Here is a 19159-nt window from a genome sequence, read left to right as displayed (position 1 = left end):
GAATATATCAAGTTTTTCAAAATAAGAACATTACATATTTACATATTTTAAACGTTGAAACGTCTATATATAAAAATTACTATTACAAAGGTACCTATTTTTGATTTTTAAAACATTGTAAGAATAAAATCTATTGTCAAGCTTTCTGACCGACAAAAAATGTTTTTACCTACATTTATAGGAAAAAAACCTTAAAAGTTAGAAAACTTCAAATTCCTATATATTGCTTAAAATGAGTTTAAATATTTTAAAAGTAATGGTTTATAGAATATAATAATTTAAGTAAAATTTAGACTTTTTCAAGATTCAGCGATAACTTCTTTTGAAATAATAACAAAATGTGTAACCTTGTATTCGTATAAACGTATATTTAACTAGATAAAAAAATACCAACTAAATCTAATTGTCTAACAAAAATTATTCTTATCTTCAATTTTTATTATTCCAAAACTTAATGATAGACAGATAAAACAAAATAACACACACTTAATGTATTGTGAATTGTGAAACCAATGCAAATTCATCACTCCATTCAAAATATAAAATAACTATTAACTACTAGGCACCTTCCTAAATTGAAAATGTATTTTTAATTATAATACGGTCTGCAGTTATGGGACAAGTAATGCAAAAAAATCTAACATTAACAAAATTCAAGCATTTCAAAACATTACTATAAAAAAATTAACTAATGCACTTCTCTAAGTCTCAAATTTTTTTCTACACTCAGGCCTATAACTAAAAACAATAATTGTTGAATCTAAATGTTTCTATATAAGATTCCACAACCACCTAAGTACTTTTTCAAATCCATTTAACAAAAATTTGACCTCCACCATCATACCTGGTAATCCCTTAACGCCTAAAGCGTATGTCGTGGTTTTTATACATAAATAAATACATAAAAAGGATATATTTATAAAACAAAAATAGTTAAATATTATAATTAAGGCACCGTAAATGTGTCATCAATGGATGGCTCCTTTCATCAAAATAATGTTACCTGTCAATTGTACTTTTAGCCTATATATTTATTGTGTTAATAAAATACCTACAGATTGTATATTGCTAGTAAGATTTTATAATTAAAATATATTTTTTTTTATAACTACTTCAGTATACCTATTCCAATTCTTTAATTATGATACATATGAAAATAAAGAACATAACAACTAAAAGGGTTTTTTTTAATTTCTAGTCTTCTAGATATATAGAACATTCAACATTTTATGTTTTAATTTTTTAATCTGCTTGGTGAAGGCACGAATTACCAAATATAACTATCTACCTACATTTTAAAATCTAAAATATAGTCAAACATGTAAATACCACTGTATGTGTTTAAAAAAAAAAATGAATAGAATTTTCTTTCATTTAGGTTTACTATACATAAAAAAATAATACCTTCGATATTGTTTGAATATTTACATACTGAACTCGGCACGTAATTAAATGCTTATTGTTCACCTATATAATAATGACTAATGAATATGTACCGAACCAACCTATATGCTGTTATAGTTTGCTATAAATATCATTAATAGGTACCATATTACTCCAACAGTTAGTCAGCTTAACAGATTGTGTTACTAATAATATTCCCGATTTATATTTATTTTTAATAAACAAGGACGTAGATATTTAACGATGGTAATATAAGATAATATATATAGTCCGAGAACATAATCATAATACATATTTTGTTCATAAAATATAAATTATATTTGTAGTGAATTAAATTTAAGTAATTTTTAAGTTTTTTGTTTTGGATTAATAAATTAATAAGTATAAAATCAGAAAAACCATTTTTTCAGTTCTATCCGTTTCTGATAAAAATGTACCTATTTCCTATTTCTGTCTGTAGTTCAAGTTTTTATTAAAATTTAAGTTAAAATGTAGTAATAATTATAACAAACGTATCTAAAAAAATATAACTTATCTTTAACTACAACAATGTAAGTATCTAAATATTATAGCTATTACTCATTTGAAATGTTTCTCATATCAAATTTTAGTGCTTATGTATATACAGCAAATAAGTGATTATTAAATATTTAAAATGATTAAAATGTCTGTTAATAACAATTTGTCAACATAGGTTCAATAGTATTTACAAAATGTGATTTTGTTTTAATCTATACGTTTAGGTAGTCATAAGAAAATACCTGATAATATTAAACATTAAAGAAAAATTATTCTTCGCAGTCTGCAGGTAACCTATATCGGCTTTATCAATATCTATCAGTGAATATATAAATATGTACATGTATAATAATTTTATATTCATCATGGAAATTATTAACTATCATGAAAAATGAATAATTTCAATTAAAACGGCGACTAAATTTCCAAAACATAACTTTTATAATATGTAATAATAGATTTTAAAAATGTCATCCTTATCAGTTATCGTTCATTAACTGACCATTAATTAGATACATTATTTATACTATATAGAATATTATATTATATTTAATTTGAATACCATAAGTATTATTTTAATAACTGTTTTATAATGCCATTAAATAATATGATATTTTAAAATAAGATAAGTTGGAATATAATAAATTAATATTTAGTAGCTTTAGTATTGGTAACAAGGCAGTTTTTGACTACTGTTGAGTTACATAATATAATCGTATCCAATTATTTAGATTTTTTTTTATTTAATATTATGTTGATAAATATATTTCGCTCGGTCAAAATGCTTGAAAATCTAATACAAGATCCCTCATAGCTATTCAAAAATTTATTTAAAGACAATATTTTTAATGTTATAATACTTTGACAAACCCAACAAAAATCGCGAATATGTGCAAATCATATAGTAATTGAATAGGTATTTTTTAAATATTCAATTTTCATACCTAAGGCTCTAAAACGTATTAAAAGTTTTTTCATAGGTTTGTACTGAAATTAAAAAACCTAAAAAATATACAATAACAATTTTTTTCTAGAAACATTTAAAGGAGAAATTCGGTCTAAATAAGATATTTTTAAACGAAAGCTAACGATTTTAATTATTGAATTGTAATTCAAAAATATTATTAATGGAAACTTGATATGTTTAGCCTATATAACTACATTTTATACATACAATAACAAACGCAATTTAATTCAAAAATTAATTTAACTTAAATCATACCCAATGACTATAGATACACTCGATATCTACCCTATAGTAAAACATATTTTTCGACAATTTCAATTTATAAAAACCCGAGAAGTTAGTCTGTAGGTGTCGAGTGTACCATAATCATTGAGCAGGTCATTTTAAATGATGTGTTAAATTTTAAATTCAATAATTAATCATTCCACACTTATGAAAACGATTCTAAGCGGAGACAGCATATACATATTTGATATTTCTATACGTTCATAAGGATATTGTGCTACATAATATTTATATTTTTATTAGCTTTTATTTTTAATACTTTTTTACTTTAATAAAGTAGGACAGCAGGTAGAATAATATTTTTTCAAAAATAAAATATTCTATTACTAAAATAATATATTTTTTTTTAACTACAACAAAATATCAAACTAAAATCATAATGTTTTGTTTAAATATCCAACTTAGTCAACATTCAAATTTGAAATATCTATGGAAAAATAATCTTGAATAATAATATATATATATATGTTTAGGATATTCAGGTTACTGTAAAGGAAACTTGTGGAGAATCTTGTATTAAGCGAATTTTTACTCACAAACAAAAATTTCTATAACTCATAAATCAAAAAATATGTACTGAATAAAAGTAGAACATTTTAAATGATAGTCTATAAATAGCACAATATAAAAGACGAAATACTTAAAATATTTAAAACCCTCATATTATGTCATGTCTATAAATTCCCTTTTAAATGATTGGTGAAAATTCAACTCTCTACAAAAATTAGTTTTTGAATTTCAAGTTTCCAATATAAAAACAATATCTATATTCTTAAAATATGGTTTTGCATAAAAATTCCTGTTTTCTGCAATTTTAGATTCTAAACGGAGCAAGGAATGTATTGATATTACCATGATGTGTGTGTGTTTTTTTTTGTCTGTCATCACGTTTTGGGGCAATAAAAGTGCTTCGATCTTCGATTTCAGTACCTCGTTTGATCAAAAAGTGAATCTAGTTGGTGCTTTGGGGGTTCAAAAATAAAAAATTTCAAATATTTTTCTTATACATTTTAATAATTGGGATAAACAAACTAAAAATTAAGGAACAACGGGAATTTTTATGCAGAACCTGCAATTTTCAACTAAATCGATTTTGGTTTTTGATGTAACATTCCATAGATATATAACCATAGATACATGAAATTTTTACCGAATGTTTATATAAGTATATTCCATCCACCATGCAATTTCCAAAAAATTTCGACTTAAGTTGAACTATTCATAGGCATATATGCAATTTTCGATCACTATTAGTTTTTTTTAAATTAAAATCGATAGAAATTTATTTTTGGATAGAAAAGCTTGAAAATTTAATACAAGGTTCCTAACATATTGTTACAATAGCATTTGAAAAATAAAAGAAATATATATTCACAATTTTTATAAGCATTCAAAGTTTGAATTTTGACAAAATACGTAAAAATCACGAAAATTTGAAAATTATTTTTTAAATTTAAATTTTATGAAATGCTCAATTTTTATGCATGTTTAAGATTTTACAACATGATACGAGGTTCATAATAAACCATTCACCACAAGTGGTTCATACTGAGATAAAAGAATAAAAAAAAATATAGGTACAAACACAGTCAAATTTACAATGTAATAATTTAGGTACTACTATGAGTAAATACTATGTCGCAGAATTTAGCTCGATTAGGTCAAAAAATGCATTGTAAAAATAAAACGGTTAATCTCCACTTTAAAACAGATTAAATCTTGAGATTTTGCACTTTGGAATAAATTTGCTGATTATGAGTAGGTAGTTAATATTTTAAATTTGCATTGCGTTTTTACGCCTTATCTTCTTATAAACATTTTTTTTTTGTTTAAGAAGCATATTATTCATTATTAATTTAGTAAACAATTATTATTAAGTATTATTATTGTTGTTATTACTATTATAAATTACCTAAAGTAATCATAACTATTTTAATGTTAAATAATAAAATAAATAAATATAAGGTTTTTAAAAATTCATTAAATATTTCATACCTCAATAATATATTAATAATCGATATAACGCTATAATATTTTGATTAAACGTTATTATCATTTCCTCTTCCTAATTCTTGATATTATTAACATAATTGAATACAGTAATATTTGTATAATATATGAAAATTGTACATTACTAAATCAGTAATAAGTTATAACTATATAATATTCATAAGCATTGTGTATCCTAACTATTAGAAGCGTAATAAATGAATTCACAATATCGTTCAAAATAATCGGAAAACAATGAAAAAAGAAATAGTGAGTAGAGAGAATTTTAATGAAAAATCAATTTTTATGACATCGATTTTATTTTTTTGAAATCACATTTTAATAGCTGTGTGACTTGATGACAGATCGTAATTAGACAGGCACTGTTTTATACCATACCTACTTTAAAAAATTATTTATTAGCAATATCATTAATAAATATTTTACAATGTGGAAACAATAGATAGATTAAATATATTTATACAATTACAAGACAGTAAAACTTTTAAAGATTACATTTTGAAGTATAAAACAAGTGACATAATAATTATTCTTTTATAAAATATAATAGTGCAATATTTTGAGTGTGGTTCTCTGGTCACATTGCTGGTCTGCATGGAAATTTTTCAAATTGATGATATTTTACTAAATATCCATTTATTATCTTAACACACATAATGCCTATATATTGCCTAGAGCCTAACTACCTCAATACTGTAACATAAAAAATACTTATACATTATTTACTCAATCATCTTTGAAAAAAAATAAGCGGGAACAACTTATAAAAAATAAGGAATAATATTGAGTACTTATACAATATATTTATATGTGTTTAAATAATTCCCACGTAATTGTTTTCGTGTAATTTAAAGAAAATGTTTGACGTAACACGTAAGTAACAATAGTCCATAATAAGCTTCAGTGAAATTTGCATAATTAATGTTATTTTTTCAGCAAGACTCAGGAAATATAAATTATATCTTAAATCACTCGAATTGTGATTAAACTAATGGAATTATTTATTGCGAAACGTGTAAATCGATTAAAAGAGTGAAATAAATATATAAACTTTATGTAAGCATTGTTTTTTACAGCTCATATAGTCATATGCATATTATTTTATAGGTATATCAAGTAGAGGTACTGAATCGAACATTTTTACAAAAAAACAATAAATGAAACAGTTGGGATTTAACAAATTATATCATGTCTCAACAATATTTTACATATAATTGAGTCACGTATTACTATTTACCTATCTATATTGGTGAGAATTGTATACACACATAAGAACAATCATGTAAAATGTTTGGTATGTACATGATTTTGTTATAGAGAAGTGTATACCTATTATATATGTAACAATATGTAACATAAATCGAGGTGTCTAATTATTTCAAAAAAGTTACAATCTCAATAGATTTAATACAAAAAATTATTTTTAAATAATTAACACAATTACAAAAATAATAAAAATAATAATTTGATTGTTTTAAAACATTTCGAAATTAATCCATAATCTAATATATTATGTAATCTATAAAACAGGCTTTCGTCTTTAAATAAAAATGAACAGGTACTTTTTGTGAAATAACATGATATATGAATATTTTCTTAAAATAAAGTACTTGTGTGATATCTTACACCTCTTAATACCTTATACAATTTGTAATGGTGCTGATAAGAAATTATACATTTTATATTTGTGAAACTCTTTTTGAACAATGGAAAATGTAGCTATTTGAATATAGGTAGTTAAAAAAAATGCATATCGTTGTTGAATATCAGTGGTGTATCTTTAGTACACCTACATAGGTATTCATCCCCATCAGTTGAAGAAAATTCATGTGTAAATGTATATGTTTTCATAATTATATAATATCTTAATGTATTATAATATATTAATTTTAAATTGTTCATTTTTCAACAACAATGATATCAGTTATCTACAAATTATTAGATTTTGAAAGAAACAATAATTGAATTAGTTTTACAATGTCATATTGATGTGTTTTTTTTTCTGTCATCATGTTTAGGAATCAAAAGAGAAAAATCTTTCATCTTAAATTTTGAGAATAGTTAAAATTCCTAACAAATTAATGAAAATTCCATGTACTTACTTTTCATAATAATCAGAAAAACTAAGAGAAACGGACCACTTGCAGTATTCGAAAAAATCGTCTTTGTTGTAAATTAAAAATGATTAACTGTAGGTTTACTTACAACATACATTAACTTTAAATTTTCACAAAATATTTATATCCACATTTTCAAAACATTAAAATGTACAGTAATGTAATATATATATACTAAAATATATAATACATTAGATAAATGTATATTATAATTCAATTAATGTTTATTATTGTATAATAATAAAGTATTCAAAATAATAATATGTGAACCATAATAATGTATAATATTCATTTTATAGGAATAATAATTAACGTGTTTTATAATGAAATATTTGGCTTCATTCGACCAAAAGAAGATATTTTATTTTTAGGATTGTTGGCATTAAAACCAAACACTTTTCTCCACAATGTAGGTTGTTTTAGAAAAATAGTGCGAATAATAATTTAAAATTAACTCTAACAAGTTGAGGTAGGGTACATTTATCGTTATTGACCTTAACCTATAGATATTTTAAAAATAGCTTATTTAAATTGAATGTATTTTTATTTGTAAAATCTAATATTTAATAGATATTTTAGTATATATATATATTCACTATTAGTTGTCAAAAGTAAAAATAAACTCTTTTTAATCTAATATCATGAAGAATATTATTGAAGAATAAACATATATAAATGTTGTTTGTAGATTATGAGTATAACTCAATTTATTAACCTCAAATGAAAAATAAAAACGAAAGAAATGTTTAATATACTATTAAAAAGATATATTTATTCAAAGTATAAATTAACTTTCGAACATAAATACTTAGGAGTTAGAATACATATTTATTATTAGTACAATAATGTATCTGGACTTTAATAGCAACTATATAAAGACACCAAGACAAAGTTTGTTATAGGTACAACATACATATTGCATTCTATGTATGCTATTCTTCGTCCTATTTGTAAACACGTAGATATCATATGGGTGAACCCATTAAAAACAAAAACTCATCTGTATAAGTTGTGTCTTTAAAAAGTACACCAATTTTTAGTTTTTGTTTAACTTATTATTCCAAAGTTATTTATAACTATCTACTATTGGTCGCTATTAAGCCATATACAAATTCATTTTATTGTTGGATTTATTTATGTAATATTTACTTGACAGCGCAGATGTCGAGAATATACTATCTAGGCGGTGTTTAAGCATTTTTTGTACATGATAGTAGCAGATGCTTACAGTATTTATTTTTTTGGAATTTCGTAAATGTATTATAAAAACAAATAATCAATTAATAATATGATGAGCTAAACACGCATTATTTTATGCAGTGGAAATTTTGAGGTTATACTCAATTGCCAAATTGTATTATATAATGTGATCTAATAAAGTTAATTACTATGAACAATATTTTGCCAAAACAAAATTTGTGCACACTTCACTTTCTGGCATAGCTCCCGAACATTTGAACCGTTCTGCATTGTTTTTCTTAACATCATTAACCCAAAAAAAAAAAAATTAATAAATAAAAATATTTCCAGAATATTTAAAATTAACTTAATATTATTATTATATCTTGTATTTTTTATATCATAGTGTTATATCATAAGTAACTTGTGTATAGTTATTAGTTTAGTCTCAATTATCATCGATGACTTTTGTAAAATATGAATATACGTAAGTTATTGAACATTTAAATAATTCCTACAATAATACTTCAACTGCTTATTCTATAGATACAATTTACGAGTATTGCAATTTTTTATATAAAAACGGAAAAATTGATATGATGAAAGACTACAAATATCTTCTTTTTTTTAGCAAACTAACATCGAATTTAAAACATTTATATTAGGTCGCGAAGGGGACAAAATGACATCAAACGGAAATTATATTTTGCAAACATATTATAAATATTTGGATGTTAAGCGGCATTCGACAAATATCGACGTCAATACGTCACTTACTGACTTGTATAATTTAATATAAAAGGTCTACAAAGTACAAACGCCATATTTTTAGTAACCGCATTAATAATTTAATATTCAAATTTTGTCAATCATCAATATACTAAAATGAAACAAATATTCAACTCAGAGTATGATTATCATTTATCAGTATAGTTATAATAAATCAAACAATAATATAATTAATATATATAAGTAAAAAATATTGTTAACCTCTAATTATTAGTACTTTCCTGAAATATATAATCAAAAGTTGCAAGTTTAGGTATAATAAATGTGTACATACTAAATACCTACCAATAATTTCATTTTGAAAGATATTATATGTTTTTAGGTTTTATCATATTATGTTAGTTATTTTATTATTTTATGTCGATGACTGCTGATGATCGTTTTAATAGAAAAATAGGTCACTTATTTATTTTTTGAAAAAGTGAACGCATCTACAACTCTAAAACAATACATTTTTAAATCTCCCATATTAGCGTTGTTATGTACATATTAAATTGATATGTAACTACTTTCTTATTAATTAGGAAAATATCGTTCATCCTATTAGTAAAATAAATTATTGTAACTATATAATGTATATTTTCTGTTTCATCATGAATGAGATGTACAATAAGCCCAATCAATAATTAATATCATACATTAACCACTTAACGATATATACCAACTACAGTGCTACCTATACAGTATTTACTTTCTAATATTATCAATACTTTTGTTAACTAAAATACTGGACATATTTTATGATTAAAAATATAGTGGTCAAACACAATTTATTTAAGGAAAATATTAAATAATTATCAATGGTAGTTTTTGTAGGATGTATAAAACCTACTAGGTATATGTTATAATAGCGAGTGTCACGCACTTATTGGTATATACAATTTATCACTACCACTTGTAAGACCTGTTTTTGGTGTTCAATTAAATGGTATTAGTTAGTATTAAAATTACCAGATTTCACAAAAATAGGAGCCTTTTATTGTATTTTTGCTTTCTCAAAGAATAATAATTCTTCATCACATAATTTTATTTTTGATACTTTAAAATTTTTGTTAAATGCTTAATAACATAAAATACATGTGTGTATAATGACCACATGTAATTTGTGTAAAGAATTTTGGCCTAAAACTACTAGAAAAATGTACTAGCGTTTTAGTTTAAACTATAGGTATACGAAAATGAATATACACACCAAAGTGATTTAATATATTTTTAAATATAGGAATAAAGGTCGTATTAGTAACTTTTATTATTCACGGAAAGTAAACAGTGTTAACGTAGTAACAACAATGATAATAATATACTTATACACAAGTGTCGTTGTTTAAACAAGTGTTTTGCCATTTGTGAACGAACATAAGTTGAAATAGTTTTTGTTACGTATTATATTCTAATAAACTTTATACCGTTTTAAAAATATAGTTAATTAATATTAAGCGTCGTCTTATAACTTATCCTAAACTAATAAAACAATTAAATATTTAATACCTAACATCATAAATCCATAACTATCCATTGGGTATGTATAAACAATATAAACTACAAGTCTTACGTAACAATATCTTATTTTTTAATAAAAGGCAAATTAAAAAAATTAAATTAAATTAAAAAAAATAAAATATCTTATTATAATACAGTTATCGGATAATAATAAATGCTGTATGCATATTTCAAATTACGAATATTTTTAGTTTAAACTTCAAATTATATTATCATCATTATGTAGATTGTATAAATTGTTGTTATATTTTAGATATATGGAATTTATTATTTAGGTTCGCCGTTTTAAGCTTTTAAGCTATTTATTATTATAATATCAAAAGTTAAAAAATTAATAATCATTAATCATATTCTGAATATTTTTTTTTATCGTTATTAGGGGTGCATCGTGCATCATAGAATTCCTATAAAAAATGTTTTTAATATTATAATATATTATACTATACTATACTATCAGTATGTATATGATTTTTTTTTTATAGTATCTCAAAATAATATGTATATTGTGATTATACCGTGCATATATAATATTATGTATCATACCTTATGTTAGAAATCATTTATTTACATACACCTAGCCCAGCTGCAGTTTACAGACATACTCACATACTATTAAATCGTAATAGTAATGCAAGCAGTCAGTGAAGCAGACATTTTTTTATGTCCCGAGGGCCTAATACTCGGAAGTTGTATAAAAACTAAAAAGGTTAGTTACAAGTATCTATCTGTAATAAAATTGAAATTTTTTTATTCACTATATTAAAGCTATAGGTATATAGAAATGAATTGTAATTTTAACATCCCAAATAAAAAAAAAAAAAATAAATATTATAATAATTACTTTGCATTTATTTTCAATTATCTATAATTATCCGTAGTGCCGTACTATGAAATATTATCCTATCTTGAATTACGTAGATACATATATATATATATATATATATATATATATATACACATTTAACATAAAAAATTTTAATGTATCTAATTCTAATATACCTAACAGCCTACAGAGTATAAGATTCATTGTAATCGTGGGAGAATCGTGATGTACTAGAGCCGCAAATGTCATCACGGGCATAATAGATTTTTCGGATATTTTTTCTGCTTGACTGCCAAACCAATATACTACATCTAAGATAATTATCCATGCCAATCCTCTGGACCATAACGTTTTTATACTCTCAATTTTGAAATGGAAAACGACTGAAAATAAATAATTTGAATATAATGATCGGTATTAATTGCTAAATTATGGGTTGATTACGATTTGATTTCGTGATTGGCGGTTGTAACAATCGAACAACTTGTGACAGTGGGAACATTGCCCAAATTACAGAAGGCCAATATGCACAGCTACATAAATAGAAAAGGCTCAATACTCGTATGGTAACGTTGGTAACTTATACTAATGGAATGGTCTCAATACTCTCAATGCTTTGAGTTTTATTGAATTGAATTTATGTCGAAAGAACTGTAGTCAAGCATATGTAAATGGAAATTAGATCAGTGAAATAATAATTAATTTATCAAAATATAAAAACAAACATTCAAGTAATTATTTACGAAAGTAATGGAATGTACTTATTATAACTAATACTATAGTAAGCAACTTTATACAAAAACAATTTAAACGTCAATTTTATTCAAATTGAGATGAAATAAATTTCTGTGATATGTTAACGAATAGATACTCAACTAAAATAATATAAATACAACTAAATTAATTAACTTCATTCATAATTTAATAATTGTTCACGTTGCCTATCTATATCATTACGATGTTTTAACTTATTCTATTTCTATAAAATATATATTAAAAACTATATTAATAGATAGGTACGTATTTTTGGAATACCTAAATTCTGTATTATCTAGAACTTAATTTTTTTTTTTAATTTCTCAATCCATCTTTGTTAATTTCAATCAAAAGTTACATCAATTAGTTATGGAACTATAATTATTATTTTTAAATAGGTACCATAATCTATAAACTAAATATTCTATAATTGCCATGATAACATTTTTGTTTAGGCATGTATAATATTTAGATATTTTTAAAATTATAATATATATTATATCAATATATCATTTACAAAAATGAATATTCGAATCTTTAAATATTGATCTGATTGAATATGATAATATCGACCTATGTTGATACATAATATTGATAATTGGTTTTAAAGTTCTAAAAGCATATCAAAATTAAACATTTCAAAATATATAAATGTAATATTGGCATTATTACCTATATATTGTATACTTTGTTGGAAATAAATTTCAAATGTATTTTCTTCTTATTGTGTACATGCCTCAGGTTAGCTTATAAATTATGATGTATTATTAACAATTTTTTACCAAATAGTCAATACAATCGGGATTCTGAGAACTTTTATACATTTTTAATGGACTACTATTATTACATATCTATTACTATTACCTAACCACTACACCCATCGCTAAATCTATTATAAATTATCAATTAAAAGGTACAAAAAAGAATCGTTTAAATCTTACCTTTTGTATGAGCAACGGTGTCCCAAAATCTTTGCCTCCTTGTAATCTAAATCCCCACGGAGATGATTGATCGTGCCTGGATAATTTCAAAGTTATTAGCTGAGCCATTTTAATGTCTAAATAAATCCACGTAGTCACAAAAAAAATAATGCGTATTAGTACGTCCGCAAAAAAATTAAATCAGAATATATAGTAAAATAACGATTAATATGAGTTTTGGCCGTTATTTATTTTGAATATGTCTAATTAATTTTCGTTAATAATATTTCCCGACGTTAATAATGGTGGTTAACACTCAACCGCCGTGAGCCAAGACTAATGCATTTTTAGAACAGAGATGTGAGCGCGCGCGTGTTTAAACTCTACGTTTTATTTTTGAAGCTTCTCCGGATATATAAAATGCGCTAGCAGTGACGACAACTCGAACGTAATGCGCATATCCTCTTTCACGTTATCAACCGCGAGCGCGTTGCAAATTGTACCATTGTGGAAGGACAGGACAGCCGCTGTGTATACCGTGTGCTTGAAGTATCATCATTTTTAGAAATTAAGAAACAATTTAAGTCAACTACTCATTCAAAGATAAGTAAATTACTTTTTTTTTAAATAATTTGAGTTGTAGTGGTAAAAATAAAATTTATTTTTGTTCGGTTAAATATGATTTTTTTTGTATTATTAAAATTGATAAAATAAATAAAATAATTAAAATAGATAAATAATTTGTTCGAAAAAACAATATTATTTATATAATTACTGGTAACAGACAACAGTTAAAAATGTTTATCCATCCACATTCTTCGCCAAACCAATTTAATTAAACCATTTTTAATTTTACAATAAGTATATAAATGTTTAGATAATACCTACCCATAAATTGTAAGTACAATATAATTTATTATAATTTTATAACTATTCGTATTTCTTTATAAATTGTAAAATACACCTTGGTAATTTGTTATGCATTAATATAAATAACATCGGACCATAATTAAAAATATTTTGATCACAATGAAATAATAAGGAACTGATACATTAAAAAAAAGATTGTTTCATGTTTGTAGGTAGTAACTTGACCAATAAGCAATAATACTAACTAAATATTATTGTACCTATTAATTATAATTAGTAAATAATAGGTAGGAATTAATAACATAATATTATGTTATGAAAAAATAACCAAATATGTATAAATGCAACGTATTAAATATTATTTTCTATCAATTAACTTCAGTTTTCATTTTCAAAGAATTATTAATCACACGGTATGTAACATTGATGAGGCGCCAACTCGGTTACATTTTGAATCGGTCAACAAATTGTATTTTACTCTACACTATTTAACATCAGCAATAATTAGAACAACCGGATTACAGGAAGGGAGAAATCAAGGAGCTAAATTGTTTTTAAAATATTAGTGGAATAGCTTATTTTATGTTCTATGTGATAATGGCTTATGAAGATATTTGGATATGAGTATACTAGTACAACGTGAGTGATGAGTACCACATTAATTGGTGTTACAACTAGTTACAACTTACAAGTCATATGAAGTCATTTTAAAATTTTACTATAGGTAAATACAAAATAAAATTATAGTTGGGTAATTTTACAATTTTCTAAGAACCTGGTCTCACATCATATATTTCTTTCTTATCTTATATTAAAATTAAATATAGGTGTACAATATTTTCTAAGTAAATTCTTTTTAGATTTTAGGTGGAGCGATAATATATAATCATTAATTAAGGCCGTAACTAGGGGTCAGTGCCTCATTGGTCGTCCAGACCCTCTCCACCACCTGGACTTTTTAAAAGTAGAACGACATTTTTTTATAATCTGAACATAAAAATGATAAGTATTCATATTAAAAATATTGGACCCCTCCCCTAATTTTTTTTCAGCTACACCTTTGAAAATAATGTTTTTAAATTTTGTGCTGTAGTCAGCATGTGGAAACCTTTTGATGTAGTATAAATGCTTCGACTTTTTAATTAAATATTTGATAAAAAATTATGCTCGGTCCTCTTAATAACTTAATACAATGTTCCTCATAAGTTGTTAATATTTTATACTACAGTGATAAACTTAAAAAAAAAATAGCGTAATCCTTCATACCTTTTTGATGAGTGATAGAATCTAACATTTTGATGAAATTAGACATTCACAGGTAAAATAACGATTTCTCCTCGAATGATTTTCGATATTAAATTAATTTTAAAAATGATTAGAAACTTAAAATATTCTACTACTACTCAAATTATCATTTACTATACAAAATTAAAAACTTTAGTTATTTTGTTGTAACTAAAAAAATATTATTTGTTGGGGCTAGGAACTTTACACTAATATTGCCAAGTTACATAAAAATTAATTAATTAAATCGTTAAATGTTCAGTCTTTATAATATAGTGATCACTGACCATTCATGCACTACCGCCCCGCCGGCATAATAATATAATATGTATACCTAACCTACCTATATAGTATATTATAAATGCTATAAATTTTGCACCAAAATTGACTCACACTATATACGTCATATATAATTTGCAGTATTTGCACCATCTCAGCCATCAGGTGACATTGACTATTCTTTCGATACCTAGTGAGTTTAAGATATTGAGATATAAAAAGCTAATGATAATAAACTAATATCACAGAGTCACAGAATATTGCATTTTATTTTCATATATCACTAACCTATATATTCACACCGACACTATTCTACGATACGTAATAAGTTATATTATGAACATTTTGTATAATATTATATGATAATTAATATTATTATAAATGTATTAGTTTTTTTTCAAAATATTTCAAAATATCATACTATGTATTTGTTTAATACCGAGATTACAACGAATTGAATGTCAGATATTGTAATGATTATCAGAAAAAATCTGCGATAAGTTAGAATTTAAGAAGCTCGAAAAATTATAACTATCATTTAAGTCTGTCGAGTCTCTACGTCAATGAGAATAGCGAAGAAATGACCAAATACTTGATAAATGATAATAGAATGTATATAGACCTAGACCTAGTAACTCATTTTAGTACAAATTAAAAACACTATTTTCGTCTACGTAGAAGTACAAACACTACAAACTACAAGATTCCGATACCTAAACTGAATAATTATTAATAGTATAGCGCCCTAAAAAACTACTTGTATAGGCAAAACAATTTACATCCAGCGTAATATTATGCATTTACTGAAAGGCCTAGCACAGGTTTTTTAAATTTTCTCCAATTCTATGATCTTCTATTGTATTTTAAATAATGTTATAAACAATATATATGACATTTTTATAATCATATAATTATATAATTTGAGATTAAAATATTTAAAAAAAGCGGGTAAGTCGTGGATGTCGATCTGCTGTACAGTAGGTTACTGTAATGGATGGGATTAAATTTGATTGCAATGATAGGTATCATTGTATACAAAAACGATTCTGAACGGAGATGATTTGTCACTCTAGGATATATTATATTTAAATATTGTCATATATTCTATTTTGAAACAAATATTTTATTTTTCAATTAAAACGCATTTTGCATAAGGCATGGTTAATCAATCAATTAGTGTAGTTATCAATGTTATCATGTAGTTTTCATAATACCTTATATTATCATAGATATACGAATACCTGGTTTGAGGATAAATCGTTATCATTACGCAATTTCATAAAAATTTAATACTCAAACGCTCAAAACATTTTTCCTATAATGACGCTTCAAATTTTCTCTATAGCTATTTGAAGCAAAACTTATGGAAAACTTGGTGTTAAATTTTATAACCTTAGATATAAATACAAACAATATTATGAATTTTGAACTACAAAATAATTTGCAAATATTCATGGTTTTGACGAATTTTTGTCAATATTTGAAATTCAAATGCTAATAAAAATTTAATTTGAATTTCCGGTGGACATTTTTTTTGTGATAAAGATTGACAAATTTGTAAGGAATCTTGTATTAAATTTTCAAATCTTAGATTAAAAAAGAAAATTTTTTATGAATTTCTAGAATAAAATAATTTACGAATTTTCGTGATTTTTACGTATGTTGTCAAAATTAAAATTTGAATGCATGTAAAAAAAAAATGTGGCTATATATTTCTCTTATTTTTCAACTGCTATTGCAAAAATATATTATGAGCCTTGTATTAAATTCTCAAATCTTAGAATTAAAAAGAAAAACTTTTATGAATTTCGATCTAAGATAATTTGAAAGTTGCCGTAATTTTTTCGTATTAAGTCAATATTTGAACTTCAAATGCTAATAAAAAAAAATCGTGCCAATGTATTTTTATAATTTTTTAATCACTATAAGAATAACTTATGAGGAACTTTGTATTAAATTTTCAAGTATTTTGATATAGCCATAAAAATTTTATCGGCACTTCAAAAAAAAATTTTCAGAAAAATTGTCTATAAATACCTCAAAAAAAGTCAAAATATTATGAAAATTAAATCATACAAAGAAAATGCAAATCTAAATAACTGGTAAAATTTTTCAAGTATCTATGACTTATACTTTTTGAATAATAACAAATGTTTAAAATCGTTTGAGGATAAATCGTTATCGTTACGCTATTTCGTAAAAATTTAAAATTCAAACGCACTTAAAATTTTTCCGATAATGATGCTTCGAGTTTTCTCTATAGCTACTTGAAGGAAAACTTATGGAAAACTTAGTGTTGTATTTTTAATCCTTAGTTATAAATGCAAAAAATTTTATGATTTTTCAACTTCAAAATTACTTGCAAATTTTCGCGTTTTCGACAGATTTCGTAAAATTTTGAACTGTAAACGCTTATTAAAAAAAATTGTGACTTACGATTTTTAATTCTTTTTAGCTACAATAAGAACAACTCATAAGGAACCGTGTATTAAATTTTCAAGTTTTTTTGGTCGTCCAACATTTTTTTACCGACACTTAAAAAAAATTTAAAACTTCAGTGGTCTATAAATAACTCAAAAAAGTCAAAAAAATCGATTTGGTCGAAAACTGATTTTGCGTAAAAATTCCCGTTTTTCTGTCATTTTTTTTTTTGTTTTTCTCGATTTTTTTGAAAACTCTTGGAAAATGTTTACTTTTGACCTTTATAATGCACCAATGATCTTCAATTTTACATCGGAAACCACCCCCAAAGTTTGAAATCGAAGCATTATTTCGACTAGTTATGCTGTACACAGACACAAAAAAAAAACACATCATTGTAAAATCAATACATTCATCACTTCGTTCAGAATCTAAAATCTTAATTTATCATAAGGCATAAGCTAATATAAATAGCTATAATATTAGCTAAAAATAAATCAAAGATACAATAATATAATATTATTTTCAGCTTGAAATTTTAACAAGTTTTTGTTTTCATAGCTAACATTAGCAATTGAATAGAAGATTCTCCAAAAATTGTTCAAAAATTAGTTTACTAGAATATTAAGTTATTTATAGTCATAAGATATTTTCGATTTATATTTATTGTTATTTTAGATTCTGAGCGGAGCGAGGAATGTATTGATTTTACCATGATGAGTGTGTTTTTTTTTGTGTCTGCCATCACATTTTGGGGCAGTAAAAGTGCTTCGATTTTCGACTTTAGTACCTTGTTAGATGAGAAAGTGAATCTAGTTGGTACTTTGGAGCTCAAAAGTAAAATATTTCCAATATTTTTCTAAATAATCGGCATAAACTAACTAATAATCAAAGAAAAACTGGAATTTTTATGTACAATCAGTTTTCGACAAAATCTATTTTGGTTTTTGATGTAACTTTACAACAAATGATAGATACATGAAATCTTCACCGTATGTTTATATAAGTATATTCTATCCCAAATGCAATTTTCAAT

At 24.2% G+C, this 19159-nt stretch overlaps 1 protein-coding gene across 5 annotated transcripts in view; it reads right to left on the bottom strand.

The window, feature by feature from the left end:
- The window catches only part of Zasp52 (Z band alternatively spliced PDZ-motif protein 52), a 30534-nt gene extending 16873 nt beyond the window's left edge, over window positions 1-13661 (bottom strand). For 2 of the 5 annotated variants that reach the window (XM_089220879.1, XM_015514560.2), the window contains exon 1: window positions 13291-13656. In XM_089220879.1, the coding sequence (XP_089077005.1) occupies window positions 13291-13398 (108 nt within the window). In that variant the 5' untranslated portion in view covers window positions 13399-13656. Of the gene's footprint in view, window positions 1-13290 lie in introns of all 5 variants that reach the window. The other 3 variants (XR_016190488.1, XM_015514561.2, XM_015514562.2) reach the window with 3 other exon arrangements.
- Window positions 13662-19159: the final 5498 nt, after the last annotated feature.

This window comes from Diuraphis noxia, unplaced genomic scaffold, assembly GCF_037042655.1.
Source record: "Diuraphis noxia isolate RWA-SAM2 unplaced genomic scaffold, SU_Dnox_SAM2 contig0002, whole genome shotgun sequence".
NCBI classification, from domain to species: Eukaryota; Metazoa; Arthropoda; class Insecta; order Hemiptera; family Aphididae; genus Diuraphis; species Diuraphis noxia.
This window is presented reverse-complemented; position numbering and strand designations above follow the sequence as displayed.